The sequence below is a fragment of the Pteronotus mesoamericanus genome, unplaced genomic scaffold (genome assembly GCF_021234165.1).
Source record: "Pteronotus mesoamericanus isolate MK-2021 breed Mesoamerican mustached bat unplaced genomic scaffold, CSHL_Meso_final contig_64, whole genome shotgun sequence".
NCBI lineage: Eukaryota > Metazoa > Chordata > Mammalia > Chiroptera > Mormoopidae > Pteronotus > Pteronotus mesoamericanus.
In genome coordinates, this window is record NW_026555224.1 from 5,563,714 (window position 1) to 5,583,975 (window position 20,262).

At 40.8% G+C, this 20,262-nt stretch overlaps 1 protein-coding gene across 1 annotated transcript in view; it reads left to right on the forward strand.

The window, feature by feature from the left end:
* The window catches only part of DNAH3 (dynein axonemal heavy chain 3), a 212,814-nt gene that overhangs the window by 12,555 nt on the left and 179,997 nt on the right, over positions 1-20,262 (forward strand). The window contains exons 6-11 of the mRNA XM_054580923.1: positions 131-320; positions 1,796-1,991; positions 6,055-6,180; positions 10,900-11,095; positions 12,789-12,968; positions 19,455-19,591. Coding sequence (XP_054436898.1) covers positions 131-320; positions 1,796-1,991; positions 6,055-6,180; positions 10,900-11,095; positions 12,789-12,968; positions 19,455-19,591 — 1,025 coding nt within the window. The remainder of the gene's footprint in view (positions 1-130; positions 321-1,795; positions 1,992-6,054; positions 6,181-10,899; positions 11,096-12,788; positions 12,969-19,454; positions 19,592-20,262) is intronic.

Sequence of the window (20,262 nt, forward strand, 5' to 3'; positions counted from 1 at the left end):
TGATTGTAGTGAATGAAGGGTGGGGATGGGTGCTGTGTGCACATGGACTCCTGGCAGCTGATGGGTGTGGTCAGGTGGACATGGTATACCAATCATGATCATTTTCTTGCTGGTGGCTTGTTTATGGAAGAGATATTCTTACTATTTGACCAATGGAATCCGAAAAGACATGATTGCCCCTGAAGAGGACGAAGTGATGGTTCGGATTTCGAAGCTGATTCCTAACACACTGCTGACAAGTCCTTTCCTGGAACCCCTGGTGAATTTCCTCGTGGAGGAGAAGGAAAATGACTATTACAATAGCCTCATCAAAAGCATCGGTAAGGTTGGGCACAAATGGGGCAGGCAGTTCCCATGTAGAGGGCACCTTCTTTCCTCTCACTCTCAGTCTTCTACCCTGGTTCCTCTGAAAATGCTAAAATCATCATTTAACTTATAATTCACCACCACTCATGTCTGTACCAACCCTTTTCACACATGAATGTGCATCTGCTTAACCTGGGGAATCTGCTTAAAATGCAAATTCTGATGCAGGAGATCTGGGTCAGGCCCAAGGTTTTGCATTTCTAACAAGCTCACAGGTGAGGCAGCTACTCTCCTGAGGACAACACTCAATAATTGCCTCTTCTCCCAAGTGTTTTTTACCCCTCTACAACCTTCTGTGGTCATTCCATCCTCTTCATTCACAGCTCTTCTTGTGTCTACTTTCAACTCACCCTGATTTGGAAGTTCTGTGCTGCTAATTCTCTACTGCTATTTAAGATTGGTTCTCATGGGTCTTAACTGCCTTAGTAGTCTGTTAGCTTTTTGGTGGCGAAAGATGTCTTATTGACCATCACTCCTCTTCATCTGTGGCCCCAGGTCTTGTGCTCATAGTAGGTCATGGGGACTATTTGATGATGGTGAGTAATGTGAGAAATATATCAAAGAGGAGGGGTGATCATGTTAGTTTCCTACCTTCCTGTTTTATCTGGACAACAGCTATCTTTAGCAATTTGTCTAGTTATTTTTAATTTCTTAATGAACTTTCTAATAGTGTCAGTGTAATGGCTCCTTGCCTATCACAGGGTAGAATCAAAATTAAAAGGATAAACATATATAGTCCTTCGAATTCTAGTCAGAACCTTCTTCTCCAGTCTTATCACCTTGAACTCTATTTTCTGAACTCCAGAAAATAGTAGTGTGGCACCTACTATTTCTGCCACAGAATAAACAGCTCCTAGAGCATGTTATTCAAAAGCCATAAAAGTATTTCATTACATGCTGTTTCTTCTGCCCCCGGTACTCTTCCCTTCTTGTCCTGCCTGAGAAACTCCTACTCATTCTTTATAACCCAACTCAAATGTTACTTCCACTGTGAAGCTTTTACCAATCTTTTTTTCCTTAGAATGTGAGATTTTTGGTCTTTGAATTTCCATCATAAGTATCTAGTGTCATCCATTGTGTTAATTTTGCTTGGTAACTCTCTTGGAATGAGAAGTTAATTAATAATTAATGAAGTATCAGCAAATACTTGTTGATTGTCCTGCATGATGCTAGGTATTCTAACAGGATTCAATTCCAGGTTCTTAGTGCTCCAAACTGTGCAGTCACCCACCTTCTTCCTGGATATACCTTCAGGAAAAAAATCCAAAAAACAAAAAAACCAGAACTACAGTGTGGAGCTTCCCCAATTTACTTATCTTCATGGGATTACCAAAGACCTTTCAAGTGTTTACCTTTTAAGTGCTGAAGCTAAGAGCACAGAATATTCAAGGTCTCTGCTGAATAATAGTGTTTGCCCTGTTGGTTATAGTTGATTACATCCTCATGGACCCAGAGGAGAGAGAGAGGCTCTTCATCAAGAGCATCCCCTGCCTGTTTCCTCAAAGAGTGATCCGGGCCCCTGTGCCCTGGCACAGTGTCTACGGGAATGCCAAGAAGTGGAATGAGGAGCACCTACACACAGTGAACTCCATGATGCTCAGCCTGGAGGAACTGTGGTTTTCAGAGTAAGGCCTTTCTCTTACTTTTCCTCTCTTTATTGCTTCCACACAGAAGAGAACATCTTATGCTGGGCACTATGGTGTAGACCTTCCCTTGAAGTGAAATGACAAGAATCCTAGACCAATAAGGAATAAGAACTGTGACACTGTCCACACAGGGGTCAGTGACCCCCCTTGTGCTCCTTGGCACCTGTTTCTCTAAGTACTGGAGCACACTGGTTAAGAGCACAGATGTGGAGCCAGCCTGCTCAGATCCAGACCTTGACTCTACTGCTTCACAGGGAATATCCATGGGTGTGTCACATCACCTCTCTGTGCCTTATCTCTGTATTAGAGATAATGAGAGTTCCTACTTCTTAGGGTGGTAGGAGGAATAAATAAGTTAATGTATGCATTAAAAGTGCATGTTTTAAGTACCCAGTAAGTATTAATTAGCCATTGCCTCCATTATGGCATGTGTCTCATTGAATTCTAATTGTATTTTTACTTGTTTGTCTCTCTCTAACATATGAGATGTATGGGTGCTTGGGTCTTATTCCTTTATGTAATGCAGTTCCAGCACAGTGTGGCCAGCAATAGTCTCAGTTAAATTCATCAATGACTAAATTGGCTATAGGAGTTGTAGAAGGCAGAGGAGGCAAGAGTCACTTTTTTTTTTCTCTTAAAGCTTTCTAAATTGAAATATAATTCACGAACCATAAAATTCACCCCTTTAAAGTGTACAATGCAGTAGTTTTTAGTGTATTTACAAATTTTTTACAACCCTCACTATTCTAATTCAAGAATATTTCAATCATCCCCAAAAGAAACCATGTACCCATTAGTAGTCACTCCCCCTTCTCCCTTCCACTCTGCACCTGGCAACCCCTAATCTGCAAAAGCAGAAACTGTTACCGAACAAAAGGACCCGTGGCGGGGGATGCCCAGATGCTATTACCGAAACGACACCCTCCTTCCCCGGGACCCCTCGGTTGTGGGTCCTTTGCCCGCCGCCCTTGGAATTATGGCTCTGAATGGCAGAGTTTGGTGAAAAGGAAAAGGAACTATTTATTCAAAAGTTATACAGGTGTGATTAATGGCTAAATGTCACCCTTAAACCTCAAAAGCCCTTCAAAACAACCACCAGCACACACACTGTCCTGTCTTCCACCCTTTGCCCAGTTAAGCCAGTCAGGCCAGTCAGGGTACCGTCCTTCAGAAGAAAGAAAAGAATAGAAGTCTGGGGCTCAGCTAGGCAGGCGTTTTGCGGGTCTCAGCACCATCTACTGCGTCGCTGCAATCTCCAGCTCTTAATCCATAACCATGTGGCACCTTCTCCCAGCCCACTAGCAAGAGTCCTTTCTCCCCTCTTTCTTCCCGCTTGGTCGTCACACTGTTCCCCAGAGCCTGTGTCCCTTTGTCCCTCCTGCAGGCCCCTGTCTCTCTCTCTGTTTTCTCTCACATTCTATATTAAGTCTTTTAAACCTTCCTGATTAGCTTTGGTGATATGCCAAATAATCCTCTTTGCAAAGAAGGAACGTAGCTATCCCGTTATTGACAAGAAAACTGACTTCTCAATGGCCTTGCTCAAGGCTCCCATCCCCCATAGCGGCCTGCCCTGGGGTGGGGAATATATTTTTCTTGGACACCCCAATCTCTGGACCCCGTTACAAATACACTTTGGGGGGGGGGCTGGCTGTGCCCTGTTACAAAACCTCTCTGTGGGTTTGCCTATTCTGAGCATTTCATACAAATGAAATCATGTGGTCCTTTGTGTCTGACTGCTTTCACTCAGCATGATGTTTTCATAGTTCATCCACACTGTGGTATATATTAGGATTTCATTCCTTTTTATAGCGAAACAATATTTCATTGATAGCTATACCACATTTTGTGTACCCATTCTTCAATTGCGCTAGGAAGAAAGACTGTCATTTTTTTATGGGCCCCTCAAGAGAGGGTGCAAATCCTGGTGGGAGAATGTGGTTACCAGAGTTCACTGACAGGTCAGGTTAATGACACACTGAGCTGCCACCATCTGGGTTTTTTATTAGAAAAATAAGGGGCAAAAAAAAAAAATAGAGGTATGTTTAAATTTGATTGGCTGAACTTATTAGCTGAAATATTTTGTTTTGGGGAGGATCTCTAGCTTAGAATGTGTTTTATCTTGAAGAACTTATTTGTTTTTCACGTTCTTAGTTTTACCTATATTTTTGAAAGGAAATGTAGAGGAAGTCAACCTATAGTGGAGCCCACCAATGATAAGAAATAAAAGCATTCCTTCTTTGAACTGAATTCTGTTTTCTAAGGCTTTGGAGGTGCCAATCAATACACTGAAAAAAGATAAGTAATTTTCTAACTAGGTTGAAGTAGACAGAGTAATAATTTATAGAGTGGGCTTTGAAACTAGACTGCCTGCGTTCTAGTTTTTGCTCTGTTGTTACTATTCTTGCTCTGTCACTAATGGGGGAAGTTGATCTCTTTGGGCCCCCTTTTTTAATATGCAAAATGGGAATAACACTGCCTATGTCATGGTGTTGTTGGGTGAAGTGCTTAGAAGAGTGCTTGGCATAAAGTAGTTGTTCCATAAGTGAAGATACTGCTTTAACTACAAGCATGGTTATGGCCTCAAAGAATAAATTAATCTAGAAATTGACAAGGAACTCAGTCTCAGGCTTGGTAAAATTGCTAGAGGCTCAGAGAGGATATACTTGTGAGTTTAATTGGATTACGTAATAAAGATAACAAATTATGGAACCTATATCCTTTACTGAGAAGAAAGGATTCTTACCACCTGCTTTTCATGGCTCTGTAAGGAAAATTATGTAGGCAACAAAGGCACAAAAATGAACCAGAATGATTCATAAAGTTTTTCTCAGCTGAATCAAAAAAGTTTGCAATGACAAAGATTTGTTCAGGAAATGATATACAGAGTAATTTTCTTACATGACCTGCACTATTTAACTTTAAAAATTACAAGAGGTCACCTAGTTGTGAAGGGTGAGATGTTTGGAGACAGAATGAGGCTTGTGGTCTGAAGAGTAAATTTTCTGCTCACTGTGAGAAAGTTTGTTAGGAGTCGATTAAAGATGCGTAACATAATAATCAGGTGGTGACAAAGGCCATGCTGTGGTTGAATAACAAATGTGAGTGAGGTCCTCAGGTTCTATGTTTCCATGGCAGGGCTCTGTGACTGGCCAGACAAGATAAAGACTAAGTTCCCTGCCTCTAACAAAAAGGAATACAGGCTGCCAGATTTTAGGAAGAAGAGTGTCTGAAAGTCATTACAGTGGGTGATGAAAACGAGAAGCAAAAACTGAGACAAGCTAAGAAATAGAGCAGAGATCTCACTGGGGAAGTGATAGGCACTGATGATTTAAAAGGGTGATTTACAAATGAATGGAATAGATTTTAGGAAGAGAAATGGTGGCCCTAAGAGCCAAAGAAAACATGTGGGGAGTGTGGTGAAAGGCGACTTCTTCATTGATCTGAAAGGAATAGGAAAAGATAAGAGCATCACAGAGGAGGGTGTTCATTCAACAAATATATTTTGAGTGTCTGTATTGTGTAAGGCAGTATGCTGAGGGAGGCGATGTGTGTGTATCTTGGTGGAACTGTCAGGGGTAGGTCCATAGGGTTTGAGAGTTCAGATCAAAAGTGTCCGCTGTCCTCAAGTTTTATTGAGTAGCTGGACAACCCACTTGATCGTGAAAGTGGTACTTTGCTCTCCCTATCCTCTGTGTCTTCATTGTTGTAAAGAGCTTTGATCGGTCCATTTGATATCCTAGTTCCCAGCCAGCTAAATAGGAAGTCCTTGCAAAAACCTCCTCCCCAGGTGGGTTATCCAGCACAACACATAGGAAGACTCACTAAGCACCTGTTGAGTTGATTCATTTATCTACTCTTTGCAAGAGTTTTTGTGGTCTATCCACTCCTTCTCAGACTCCCCAATTTTTCAGATATACTGAGTTTTGATTTGTTTAAATCTCCTGTCATTGAAGAAAGAGAATATATGCCCCTTGAGCCCATCCTACACAATTTGTCATTAAGCACCTTCTCAGCTGAGGTAGTTTCTCCCTTTCTTTGGCAGATTCAGAGACCTCAGGTTTGTTCGAACAGCAGAATTACTGGCGGGGAAACTGCCTCTTCAGCCTCATGAGTATTGGGATGTAATCCAGAAACACTGCGCAGAAGCACGCCATATCCTCCTCAACAAGTCAGTGTCTGGTCTTAGAGGGGGGCTGCCTCACAGGGTTGGAAAGACAGAAAACTCTCTGACATGAACACTGGTTCCCAGCCAGGGGTTGCAAAAAGTCTGCTGACTTCCCACTGACATCTTTCTCTGTCCTCTGCCTTTCAGTGTCCCCCTTTCACTGCCTTTGTGTCCTCTCACATGCACTGTTCTCCAATCCCTCTCCTAGTCTCTCTCTGCCTTTTTATTTATTTTTTAATATACAATAAATACAATTTTATTGATTATGTTATTACAGTTGTCCTATTTTTTCTCCCCTTTATCCCCTTCCACCCTGGAACACCCCTCCCCCCAGCATTCTCCCTCACCTGTGTCCTTGAGTCATACACATAAGTTCTTTGGCTTCTCCATTTCCTATACTATTCTTAACCTCCCACTGCCTATTTTGTACCTACTATTTATGTTGCTTATTCCCTGTACCTTTTCCCCCATTCTTCCCCTTCCCACCACACCTCTGATCTCCATTTCTGTTCCAGTTGTTTACTTAGTCTGTTTTTGTTTGTTTGTTTTTAGGTTCAATTGTTGATAGTTGTGAGTTTGTTGTCATTTTAATGTTCGTAGTTTCGATCTTCTGTTTCTTACATAAGTCCCTTTAACATTTCATATAATAAAGGTTTGGTGATGATGAACTCCTTTAACTTTACTGTCTCTGGGAAGCAAATTATCTGCCCTTCCATTCTAAATGATAGCTTTGCAGGACAGAGTAATCTTGGATGTAGGTCCTTGCTTTTCATGACTTTGAAACTTTTTGCCAGCTCCTTCTTGCCTGCAAGGTTTCTTTTGAGAAATCAGCTGATAGTGTTATGGGAACTCCTTTGTAGGTAACTGTCTCCTTTTCTCTTGCTGCTTTGAAGATTCTCTCCTTATCTTTAACCTTGGGTAACTTAACTGTGATGTGCCTTGGTGTGTTCTCCTTTGGGTCCAACTTCTTTGGGACTCTCTGAGCTTCCTGGATCTCCTGGAAGTCTATTTCCTTGGCTATATTGGGGAAGTTCTCCTTTGTTATTTTTTCAAATAAGTTTTCAATTTCTTGCTCTTCCTCTTCTCCTTCTGGCACCCCTATGATTAGGATGTTGGGACTTTTAAAATTGTCCCAGAGGTCCCTAAGCCTCTCCTCATTTTTCTGAATTCCTGTTTCTTCATTCTGTTCTTGTTAAATGCTTCTCTTCCTTCTGCTCCAAATCATTGATTTGAGTCCCAGTTTCCTTCCTTTTATTGTTGGTTCTCTGTACATTTTTCTTTACTTCACTTTGCATAGCCTTCACTTTTTTTCCCATTTTGCGACCATACTCAACCAATTTAGTAAGCATCCAAATTACCAGTGTTTTGAACTGTGCATCTGATAGGTTGGCTATCTGTTCACTGCTTAGCTCTATTTTTGGAGCTTTGATCTGTTCTGTTATTTGGGCCATATTTCTTTGTCTCAGCACACCTGTTATATTCGGAGGGGCAGAGTCTTAGGTATTCACCAAGGTGGGGCAACCCAGGTCACTGCAGTTTGATGCTGTGTGGGGGGGAGGTGTCCGAGAGGGAACAATGCCGCTTGCTTGGCTCTCTGCAAGCTTTCAGTCACTTCCCCTGCTACCCACAAGCAAATTGGGTCCTTCTAGTGCTGATTCCTGGGTGGGTGGGTTTCTGTACATTCTAGGACCCCGTGGGTTTCTTCAACGAACTCTCCTGTGAGGCTTGGAGTTTCTCCTGCTTCTGCAACCTCCACAGGTTTTTACCCCCAGAGGTTTTGAGGCTTTCCTTTCCTGCACTGGTACCCTGGATTGCATTGTCTGTCTTGCTCCCCAGCTGTTCCTCCGGTGTATCTGCACACAAATGTGGGACCCCCTGGTCCTCCAGCTGCCTCCTTGCCACATATCCTCTCTGCCTCAGCTGCCTGTCTCTGCCCCTCCTAACAGTCTGGATGAGCATGTCTTTAATTCCTTGGCTGTTGAATTTCTTTTTTTTTAAATTAATTAATTTATTTTTTCAAATACATTTGTATCTGCCTTCCCTCCACCACTTTCCCTTGCCCCTCTCTCCTTCCCTCCCTCAGCTCTCCCCTTTGCTTTTGTCCATTAGTCCTTGCTATATGTTCCTTGTCTTTCCCTTTCCTTCCTTTTCCCCGCCCCCTCCCTCCTTCCCTCTTGTCTCTATGGGTTTCTTTTCCTTTCAGTGTTGCTGGTCTTATTTTCCTTGCATCTTTGTATTGTTGGTTAGGTTCCACTTATAGGTGAGATCATATGGTATTTGTCTTTCGCCCCCTGGCTTATTTCGCTTAGCATAATGCTCTCCAGTTCCATCCATGCTGTCGCGAAGTTTAGTAGTTCTTTTTTTTCTTTCTGCTGCGTAGTATTCCATTGTGTAAATGTACCATTGTTTTTTGATCCAATCATCTACTGATGGGCATTTACATTGCTTCCAACATGTGGCTATTGTAAATTGTGCTGCTATGAACATTAGGGTGCATAGGTTCTTTTGTATTGGCGTTTTGGTGTTCTTAGGGTATAGTCCCAGCAGGGGAATCACTGGATCAAAAGGCAGTTCCATTTTCAGCTTTTTGAGGAAGTTCCAAACTGCTTTCCACAATGGCTGCACCAGTCTGCATTCCCACCAACAGTGTACTACGGCTCCCTTTTCTCCACAGCCTTGCCAGCACCTGTTGTGTGTTGATCTGTTTATGATGGCCATTCTGACTGGTGTGAGGTGGTACCTCATGGTGGTTTTGATCTGCATTTCTCTGATGGCTAGTGATGCCAAGGATCCTTTCAAATGCCTCTGGGCCCTCTGTATCTCCTCCTTGGAAAAACGTCTGTCCAGGTCCTTTGCCCATTTTTTTGATTGGATCGTTTGTCTTCTTGGAGTGGAGTCGAGTGAGTTCTTTATATATCTTGGAGATCAAACCTCTATCTGATGTATCATTAGCAAATATATTTTCCCATAGGGTTGGCTCCCTTTTCATTTAGCTGATGCTTTCTTTAGCCATGCAGAATCTTTTTATTTTGATGAGGTCCCACTTGTTTATTCTTTCCTTTATGTCCCTTGCTTTAGGAGACATATCAGTGAAAAAATTGCTGCATGGGATATCTGAGAGTTTCCTGTCAATGTTCTCCTTTAGGACTTTTATGGTGTTGCGACTTATAATTAAGTCTTTTATCCATCTTGAGTTTATTTTTGTGTACGGTGTCAGCTGATGACCCAATTTCAATTTTTTGCATGTAGCCGTCCAGCTCTCCCAACACCATTTGTTGAAGAGGCTATTATTGTTCCACTTTATGCTTCTGCCCCCTTTGTCAAATATTAGATGCCCATATAGATTTGGGCTTATTTCTGGACTTTCTATTCTGTTCCACTGGTCTATGGGTCTGTTCTTGTGCCACTACCAGATTGTTTTGAGTATAGTGGCTTTGTAGTATAGTTTGATGTCCAGTATTGTGATCCCTCCAAATTTATTTTTCTTTCTCAAAATTGCTGTGGCTATTCGGGGTCGTTTATGGTTCCATATAAATTTTTGATATGTCTGTTCTATTTCTGTGAAATACATCATTGATATCTTAATAGGGATTGTGTTGAACCTATAAATTGCTTTGGGTAGTATGGACATTTTGATGATATTGTTGCATTTCCATAGTTTTATTTTCTGGCAGTTCTGGTTATTTCTGTTTTTTTAAATTTGTTATTGTCCTTCTTTTGGTTGTGCGAGGAGGCAAACTGTATCTATCTATGCTTCCATCATGGCCAGATGTCTCTCTGACTTCTAAACTCTCTCATTAACATTCATTGTGAGGTGCCACTTCCATCCCTCTCCTCTGAAATCCTCAAGGCCTTGCTGGGTTACAGGACAGTACAGTTGAATGACATGTTCAGGTACTCCAGGTAAACAGCCACAAGGTTCCATGGTTAGGGGGTTTTCGGTCAATTATATAATTCTTTTTTCTTTGCAAATGCATTCAGGACTATGTCCAGGGCCGGAAAATTCCCTTATGTTAGATGATGATTATAATACCTACCATTAGGATTTTATTATCAGAGAATATGTATGTGTATGCAATAGCTGGCACACAGTAGCTGATTAGTAAATGTGATCATTATTACTAGATTGTTAGAGTAGTAGTTTTCTGACGATCAGAAAAGAGATGTAATAGGATGAAAAGGCTAGTGGTTCCCACTGAAAATTGTGAATTAGAATTTGGGGGAAGTAGTAAGAAAGGAACAACGAGACGTCTATTTATTCTTTTAGTTTTCTAACTTCTCCTCTCAGCTTCGAACAGACACTGCCATACTGGAGCTTCTCCTCTCAAGTTTTCTTACTTTTCTCTTCTTTCTCTCTTTCCCCCTGTAAAGTCTGAATCAGAAACCAGGCATTTGCCAGGGAGGAAAGTTGCACAAAACATTCCACTTCCTTAGGCTCCTTCATCTCAATCTCTGATTACAGTGGAAAAACTATAGACTCTCTCAGCAGAAAATGGCACCAGTATCCCTTGTCCATCTGGGTATTGTTAATAGAATAATCTTTCAATTAAAATCTTATACTGTCTCCTCAGGAAAAGGGTGTTGGCAGGCGAGCCGGTCAGGGGTATGAAAGTAGCAATTGGAAAAGCTACTGTCTCCCTTGTTGCAGAAAGTGGGAATAGCTGAGAGGACTGCTTAGAGTTTGGAAGAAATTCTCCCTTGGATGTCCCCTTGTCTTTGCAGGTGGATCCCCACCTGTGCCCAGCTTTTTGTCTCCCGGAAGGAGCAGTGGGTCCATTTTGCTCCCAAGAGTGACTACGACTCCTCTCATAACATTGAGGAATATTTTGCTTCTGTTTCATCATTCATGTCACTCCAGCTCAGAGAGTTGGTCATGAAGTCTCTTGAGGATCTTGTTTCCTTTTTCATGGTACACAAGGTATGTAGGGGACCATAAAGAGGCCCTTGTGAGGGGGAACAACCAAGATAGAATCAAGCTTTCATCAGCTATGAGCCAGGACAAAAAACAAAATTCTTGACTTGCACACACTTCAGGTCATTATTAGTTTACAAACTAATAATGTGATATACAGCAAGCTCTCCTGAGATAATTACCTACTATTAAATGAGTAAAAATCTACAAAAATGGAGAAGTTGTTAAGAAAATTTACAGAAATATTGAATAAAGTGGGATACATAACCTTTTATAGTAGGGGGTGTGGTCACTTTTTCATCCTATCTGTTAAAGGACAGGCTTGGGAAGTGGTTGTTATCAACCTTTAACCTGATGTTTAGGGAGTATTGGATGTATCATTGCAGTTACTGACTTTTATTCTTTGGTCTTTGAAAGGGGAATCCCTAAAAACAAAAGGCTTTGTTGGCCTAATTAATAACTTTCTTCATGCAACTACTTCAGTGAAGTAGAAATAAAAACTAAAAACACTAAGTCCTCGTTTTCAGAGCATCATAGCATCCTCTCAAGTTAGGGAGCTTGGGGATCAAGGAAGATTCTTTTGGATTTTATGTCATGTGAACATCTTACCTTAAAAAGAGTAGTAAGAAGTTAAAATTGCCTGGTTAGAAAAGGTTAAGTTCTAGCATTTTTACAAATGAAATATAGATTTAAAAAATCGACCTTTTGCTCAAAAAATGTAGAAACAAGTGTTGAAATTAGACTGCGATATTAGCTCTACAGTGAGGACCAAACCATAAGTGTCACTGTAGCCTTCTACTCTGCCAAGCAGAAGAGACTCAGATGTGTGAACAAATCTTACTCTAAATTTCCACACAGAAGGATCTTTATATGTCTGGGATAAAGGAGAAATTTATGGGTATTTGATATGCAGTAGCTGTCCAACAAATGTTTGTCAATCATCTTTAAACTGATCTAGAAATGTCTAAAAGCAGTAAGACAAGTACTTCAGAGGTGCCCTACGGTAATTTTATTAGGCACTGTCATTTATTAAAGGCATCTTGTGTTATAGCCTATATAGAGAATTATGAACATCTACATGCCATTTTTGTTGTAGAGAATTTTGATATTTTGAGTGTCTAAAATAGACTACAGGCTTATTAGCAAACTCCATTTGAGGTATGCAGATAATTAATTATATGTTTGGATTTAGTCAACAAATTTTTATTGAGCATCAACTATGTGCTAAATGCCATGTTGGATATTTTGGAAGAGGCAGATGGTTCAGACACAGGTGGTGCCCTCAAGTTTAGAGTAGAATAGAAAAGATGGGCATATAAATCTCTACAAGAAAGATGAAATGGAAATATGAAAGTTCAGAAGTGGAAGAGCTTTTTCTTGCTGGTGAACAGGGAGACTTCAAACGAAGAGGATTTTGAGATAAATTTTGAAGGATGGGAAGGACTTGGAAATACTGATCCAGGGATTTCCAAGCAAAGTAAACCTACTGAATAAAAACTATGAGGGAGAAGAAGAGGATGAGATCAGGGTAGGCTAAGCCATCTTGAGCCCTCATTTTAAGTATGATCAGTACACAGTACCGTTCACTTCCTCTTACTATGCTCATAGCACTAGGAAATACTAGGTATAGTAAAATCCACTCCCTTGGTTTTGGAAGGCCCCATTTTGTGACCATTACCATGGCTTATGTCTCCTGAAGGATGGGAATGACTTTGAGGAGCCCTACCAAGAGATGGAGTTCTTTATACCTCAGCTAATAATGATCAAACTTGAAGTCAATGAGCCCATTATTGTCTTCAATCCATCTTTTGATGACTGCTGGGAATTAATACACAACTCTTTCTTGGAAATAATTAATAACTCTAAGGGGATCCCCAAGGTAAAGTGTTCACTTAATCATCCATTTATGCTTTTTTTTTTTTTTTTTTTTTTTTTTGCTTACTGCATAAAATGTATTTAAAATAGCTATTTATACAGAATATTCAGTCAGGGGAGTTTCACTTTGGGAGATCTATCCTAAGGATTCCTCCTTGACTCCAGAAAGAATATTTGTAACATAAAGAAATATCCATGCATCCCAGAACTGTGCATGTAACAAGGGCATTAAGAGTTACTTTGTGAAAAGAAAAAGAATTACTTTGTGGGAGAGTAGGTCCCCCCCAAACCAAACATGATGCCAACCTGGAAAAGACAGATGTGTCCCAAGCTGTATCCAACTTGGGCTGATAATTCATTATGGAACAGCTGCCACAAACTTGCCAAGAGTCTTCATAAAACTATATTTAATTTAGCTCTTGAACTTCCATGTGTCTTTTGTTTGTTTAACTACTCTATGTGTCTAGGGGAGAGATTGAAGCCTCCCCTCCTGGACCAAGACCTTTCCAGCTTCCTTTCCAGGGTGGCATTACTAATTGGATTCTAGATACTTATTAATTGAGTCTTAGGACTGGGCTGGATCACCCACAAAAGTGTGATTATTTTGTTATCACCTTCTGTTTTACTCTGAGAAGTTGGTGTAGCAAGGGGGCCAGTGTTCAGACCCATATAAGGACGAAGCCTATGGGGTGTTCCTTTTCTCCCAGCCTGACTCCCAGTTACGCACTGTGTATGATACTTGGATGTTCCTAAGCTCTCTTCTCTCTGCAGTTCTGTACTTACAGGACTGGTTCTAAGAGCTCAAGATTCAACTTGAGTTTGTAGAGAAGCATGTGAAACCAATGCTCCAGTTGGCTTCACTCTAAATTTGTGGTTTTGAACCCAACCAAGCCTGGATAACAAGAAAACTGGGTGTGTGGAAGGGGAAGAAACAGTGGGCAGCTCTCCTGCAATCAGTATTCCGAGGAAGGACATGAAAGAGCAGAGCCTATAGTTTGGAATGATCATTGTGAGGCTTGGGGATAGAACAGGTGCACACCGCTTGAGCTCTCCTGCACTGCTTGTGAGCAACAGTGTCTGCAGGCATCTGGGTTGGAAGAGCCTAGAGCTCACATGGCTACTCTACAAACAGCCCAGGAGGAGCTGGCAGTAGATTCAGTGGATTGCAGTGATAAGAAGATATTTTCATAGGTTACAGTTTGTACCAGGTTTAAAAGCTAGGGCCAAGTGACTTCCAGTGACTTTATCAGACTATGAGTAAAAGCAACACAGGCCCAGAGTTCCCCATCTAGAGATACACACAACTCAGGCTCCCACCCCAAACAACTTGGACCATTTAATCTCTGAACTGGGTAGTGAAAAATTTAAAGAATAGTTCTTCAGGATGAATGTCTAAGAAAACTATCTAAGAACAGCAATTGGTAGACAGTACCCCCAAGTCCCTACCAGTCTTGCCTTATTCATGGTTAAACATGAATTTTAGAAGTTGGAAAAAAGTCAGCATGAGATGTTTGATAATAGCTCTCAAGGTGCAGAAGGAAAGCATATTTGTGAGAAAGTTCCTATAGGAGATGAAAGCATATTTTAGAAAATACTTGTATAAATACTTGTATATTGTCTGCATAAAAAATAAAGTTGAGAGACTTCCAGTCAAGATGGTAGTGTAGCTAAATGCGGTACTCAAATCCTCCCACAACCACATCAAAGCTACAACTAACTACAGAACAACCATCACTCAGAATCACCTGAAGGCTAGCTAACCAGAAGTCTTATAACTAAGGATATAAAGAAGCTGCCACATAAAGACTGATAGTAGGGGCAGAGACTCAGAACAGGATGGTCCCTCACCCACCTGTGGTGAATAAAAACCAAGAGGGAGATCTTGGCTGCAGAGATTTCCCCTGAGAAACTAGCGGTCCTAGCCTCACACCGGTGCCTCAGCCCAGAGTTGCAGGAAGGGAAGTCCCCATAACTTTTGGCTGTAAAAACCTACTCAGATTGTATCTGAGTGAGACAGAGGGCTACTGAAGTCCCAGGCATTCCTCTTAAAGGGCCTTTGTATGGACTTACTCAGACTCATTTGCTCTGAGTTCCAGCACTGGGGCACGAGCAACATATGGGGAACAACTGACTAGTCTTGGATCATGGCGTGAGCTAGAGGGGCAGCATTTCCCAGACAAAAATGGTGGAAGAGGCCATTGTTCCAGTTCTGGGTTCTCCCCACCAACACAGAGTCTGCAGGGGGGTACAATATCTGAGTTTCCAGCAATTTGGCTAACACTGTTAGCCCCACTCTACTGATTACCTGGAAAGCCCCCTCTACCCAATTTGCAGGCCCCATTCCAAGCTAATTCCAGAGGCTGTTCCGTACAAACATCCTGTCTTGGTTCATGTTTTGGACTTTCCTAAAATCTCAGATAAGCAGCATCTGGCCTTGATGTGTACCTCTTGCTCAGTTGCCCCAGGCCTGGCACTAGTAGCAGCTGGCTTTGGCTTTCATCTTGGCCTTTTCTGGGCCTCTAAGCCCAGCACAGGTAGCAGCCATCTGCAGATTGCTTTGTAGCTTATGCCAGCTGGCTCCAGGAAGAACGTAGGCAGTGGCTGACCTTGGTTTGCATCTCCAAGGATGCCCCAGAGTCATCACAAACAGTGGACAGCTTTATATTATGTCAAAGCACCACTCAACCTCCTCTGCAAGAATACACTCAAAGGATGGATTCAGAAGGCACCAGTGACCTACTGAAGTAAGTCCTGCTCTGCAGCATGGACCCGTGCACATCTGATCCTTCATGGTAGTTGCAGCTGGTCCTTGCAACCAATTGGCCTGGGACTACAGGAGGTCAATCCCTCCCGTTGAGGTGCCAATAGCAATTAAGGCTCAACTACTACAAGAGGGTATAGCCAGCCCACACAATAGGAGCACACCTGGGGGGAACAGTTTGGGTGATTGGGGAGGCTGTGCCACTGGACCCCACAAAACACCTACTGCATAAGTCCACTCTACAAGCCCGAGAGACATAGCAGCTCTACTTAACACACATAAACAAACATGGGGAGGCAACTAAAATGAGGAGACAAAGAAATATGTACCAAATGAAAGAACAGAACAAAACTCCAAGAAAATAACTAACCAGAATGGAGACACACAATCTACTCAATGCAGAGTTCAAAACACTGTTTATAAGGATGCTCAATGAACTTAGGGGAAGGGTAGATGAAGCTAGTGAGAATGTCAACAAAGAGATAAGAAACATAAAAACCAGTCAGAAATAAAGAATATACTAACTGAAATGAAGAATATGTTACAGAGAATAAACAGTGGAGTAGATGAAGCAGAGAATCAAATCAGAGATTTGGACGATAAGGAAGCAGAAAACACCCAATCAGAACAGCAAGAAAAAAAAGAATAAAAAAAAAATGAGGCTAGTATAGGATCCTCTGGGACAACTTCAAGCTTACCAACACATCATGGGGGTGTCAGAAGAAGAAGAGAGAAAGGGAGAGAACAAGGAATTGAAAAACTATGTGAAAAAAATAATGATGGAAAACTTCCTGAAGCTTGTAAAGGAAATAAACACACAAGTCTAGAGAGCCCAGAGTCCCAAACAAGATGAACCCAAAGAGGACCACACCAAGATACATCATAATTAAAATGCCAAAGATTAAAGAGAGAAAATTTTAAAAAAGCAGTTCATTATCTGCAAGGGAGCTCCCATAAAACTGTCAGCTGATTTCTCAATAGAAACTTTGTGAACCAGGAGGGATTGGCAAGATATATTCAAAGTGATAAAAAGCAAGGACCATAACCATGATTAATCTACCCAGCAAAGCTATCATTTAGAATTGAAGGACAGATAAAGAACTTCCCAGACAAGAAGAAGCTAAAGGAGTTTATCACAACAAAACCAGTATTATGAGAAATGCTAAAGAGTCTTCTTTAAAGAAGAAAATATTTAAAAAATATATAAATAATAAAATAGCAATAAATACATACCATCTATCAACTATTACTTTAAATGCAAATAGATTAAATGCTCCAATCAAAAGACATACGGAGGCCAAATGAAAAACAAAATAAGACCCTTACATATATTGTCTACAAGAGACTGATTTAAGATCAAAAGATACACACAGACTGAAAGTAAAGGGATGGGAAAAATATTTTATGAAAATGGAAACAAACAGGAAAAGGTAGGTTAGCAATACTTATAGTAGACAATATAGACTTTAAAACAAAGGCTATGTAACAAGAGGCAAAGAAGGACCCAACAATTTCACTTCTGAGTCTTTAGCTGAAGAAACCCAAAACACTAAATTGAAAAGACAGATATATCCATATGTTTATTGCAGCATTATTTACAATAGTCAAGATATGGGAGGAACCTAAGTATCTATCAATAGATGAATGAATAAAGAAGAAGTGGTGCATATATACAATGAAATATGACTCAGCCATAAAAAAGAATGAAATCTTGCCATCTGAAACAACATGGATAGACCCAGAGGGTATTGTGCTAAGTGAAGTAAGTCAGACAGAGGAAGACAAATGCCATATGATTTCACTTATATGTGGAATCTAAAAAACAAACAAGAACAGAAACACTCTCATAAATACAAAGAACATTTTAATGGTTGCCAGATGGGAGGGGAGTTGGGGGCAGGTGAAAAGGGGGAAAGGGTTAAGAAGTACAAACTGTAAGTTACAGAACTATGGGGATGTACAGCATAGAGAATATTATAATATTGTAATAACTATATATGGTGTCAGGTGGGTACTAGATTTATGGGGTAATTGTTTAGTAAGTTACATAATGTCTAATCACTGGGTTGTACACATAAAACTAATATAATAATATATGTCAATCTTAATTGAAAAATAAAAAATTGTTTAAAGTCAAAATAAATTTAAAAAGAATTGAGGAAGACATGGATGCTGTCCTGATATAATACTGATTGGAATAAAAAGAGGTGAATGAGCGGCATAAATAAAACAAAAGTGGATGAGATAAATGAAGAGTTTTTGAAAACTCAAAATCAAAAAATAAGCATAATTTTAATCAGCATTAGCAGCCATTACTATCATAATCAAAAATAATATATATAACTATGGAAAGGGCTGTTCAGGCCAGTCTCTCTCCTGGTGGTGCATTTTCTCACTCAGGAGTGCCAGGGAAATGCCAAACTTGAAGTATACTGGTATAAGCACTGAGGATGATAACAAAACCAGGAAGTCCAGGATCAGAGAGCCAGGAAGAGAAGAGATTAATAACACTGACGACCAGAAAAGAGCACTGTTCTCAGCTCAGTTTTACAGATGGCCCTACAGAGCATGGGAGAACTAGCTATGTTTAAAGGGCAACAAGAGGTATTGCTTTGTCTTTTCAATGAAGACTTCTCCCCCAGAGACCATCCATTATCCTGCCCACATGTACCTGTTGCGTGGCCTGGATGCACCAGTTATGCTTCCCGAAACTATTTCATACTCACCCTCGACCAATGCCAGATCCTCCATCTCCCTGCTTTCAATCACTGGCCACAGCAAATTAGCCCTTCTGCTGGTTTAAAAAAACCTCTGGATTGACCGAAGAGATGGGGCATAGGACACTTGTACTTGCTTTTCTCCTTTCTAAATTGACGTGGTCTCCTCAACAACACATAACTGGTATAACCCAGGGAAGCACTCTGAAGGTCTTTCTGACACCGATCACTTTGCAGAGAGGGCAGTGGAAGGCAGTAGGTCCCCAATGGGACTTTACATCCTTCATGAGTTATGCAAATGAGAATATTTCTCAGAGACATACACATGCTATTGAGAAGTTGGAACATTTGACTTTTCAGAATGATACTGTTTATGCCTGATGATCATTGAACCATAGATTTTGTTCCTCTGAGCTGAGAGAAGAATCTAGTATATCCCTCCTTTTCTTCAGAGGAGAAAACAGAAGTCCAAAGACAAGTGGTCTTACCTAAAATCACAGAGTCAGTTATTGACAGTCAGGATTAGAACCCATGTCTCAATTAGCTTTTCATTAGAGAAAAGTTGATGGGCGGCAGGCTACCACTGTAATATCCATTCAGTCACACATATTTACTAAGACTTACCATGTGCCAAGCTCTTGTTGGGTCCTTCCCAATGGTGCAGAATTCAGTTATGATCCAGGCCTTCATGGTATTTATATCCCCTGAAACACCTAGAACAGCTCATTACGCACTCATTTAATGACAGTTGTAATGACAGTATTCAGAATATGAACTTTAAACAAGGAAACTTAACATTTACATGGGCCTAGGGGGACTCACCAACGATATGAGACTTGAAAGAGCAAGGATTTGAATGATGAGTAATCCACAGAGGAAGAGGAGTGAGCCCAGACTTGTTAAAAAAATAAAGGAACAGGAAAACAGTTGATGTCTTTAGAAATGAGTCTCTTGCAGCACTTTGCCATTTGGTTGCATCTCTCTACAGTGTCTTACAGTTTTTATTCTTTAGGTGGAATCTGTCCTGTTCCCAGAGTTGAAAGGGTATAATCTGATCCTTGGAACTATTAACCTTGAAGAAAAACTGGTTTCTGATATTGTGGATCAAACTTTCAAGATATTTCAGAAAAACCAAGTTGGCCCCCACAAGTAAGTTGGTTTAGCTGTAACTTAGCCTTTTAACATTGGTTTAGAGTTCTTAAGTATCTTCAAGTGAACAACCTCTGTTCCCACAAGCCTGAAATAATATGTAATAGCCAATACTTACTCACATGGGTGTTACTATTTATCCCCATTTTACACATGAGGAAGCTGTAATTTCCCAATGTGACAGAGAAAACAATCAGGAGAACCAGAATTCAAATTCAGTTACAGGTCCACTTCCACTTTCTGAAAGCTGTGGAGTCAGACAGATTTTGGCATTTAGAAATTTCTGGATTTTAGGAAAGCACCATAGTGCATATGTCATATTTGTGCTGTATCTTCAGCAAGGTCTGGGGCAACACCCCTTCATTTAATTCAACAGACTGATATTTCTGCAGTGAAAACTATGAATATTCAGAGCAGCAGCCTCACACTAGTTTAAGGCAGCTTTTGCTATCAAATGAATTTTGAAGCAACTTTTTTAGGATGATCACAGGATGCAGCTTTAGCTTCTAAACTGAGTCACTTTGAGAATGAAGAGGGTGTAACCTGGGCTGTCGCATGCAAACCAGGACATATGATTACCCTAAACTGGGGCTTCTTGACTGTAGCTCTATTGATATTTTAGAACAGAAAATTCTGTACTGTGGAGCTGTCCTGTGCATGGTAGGATTTTT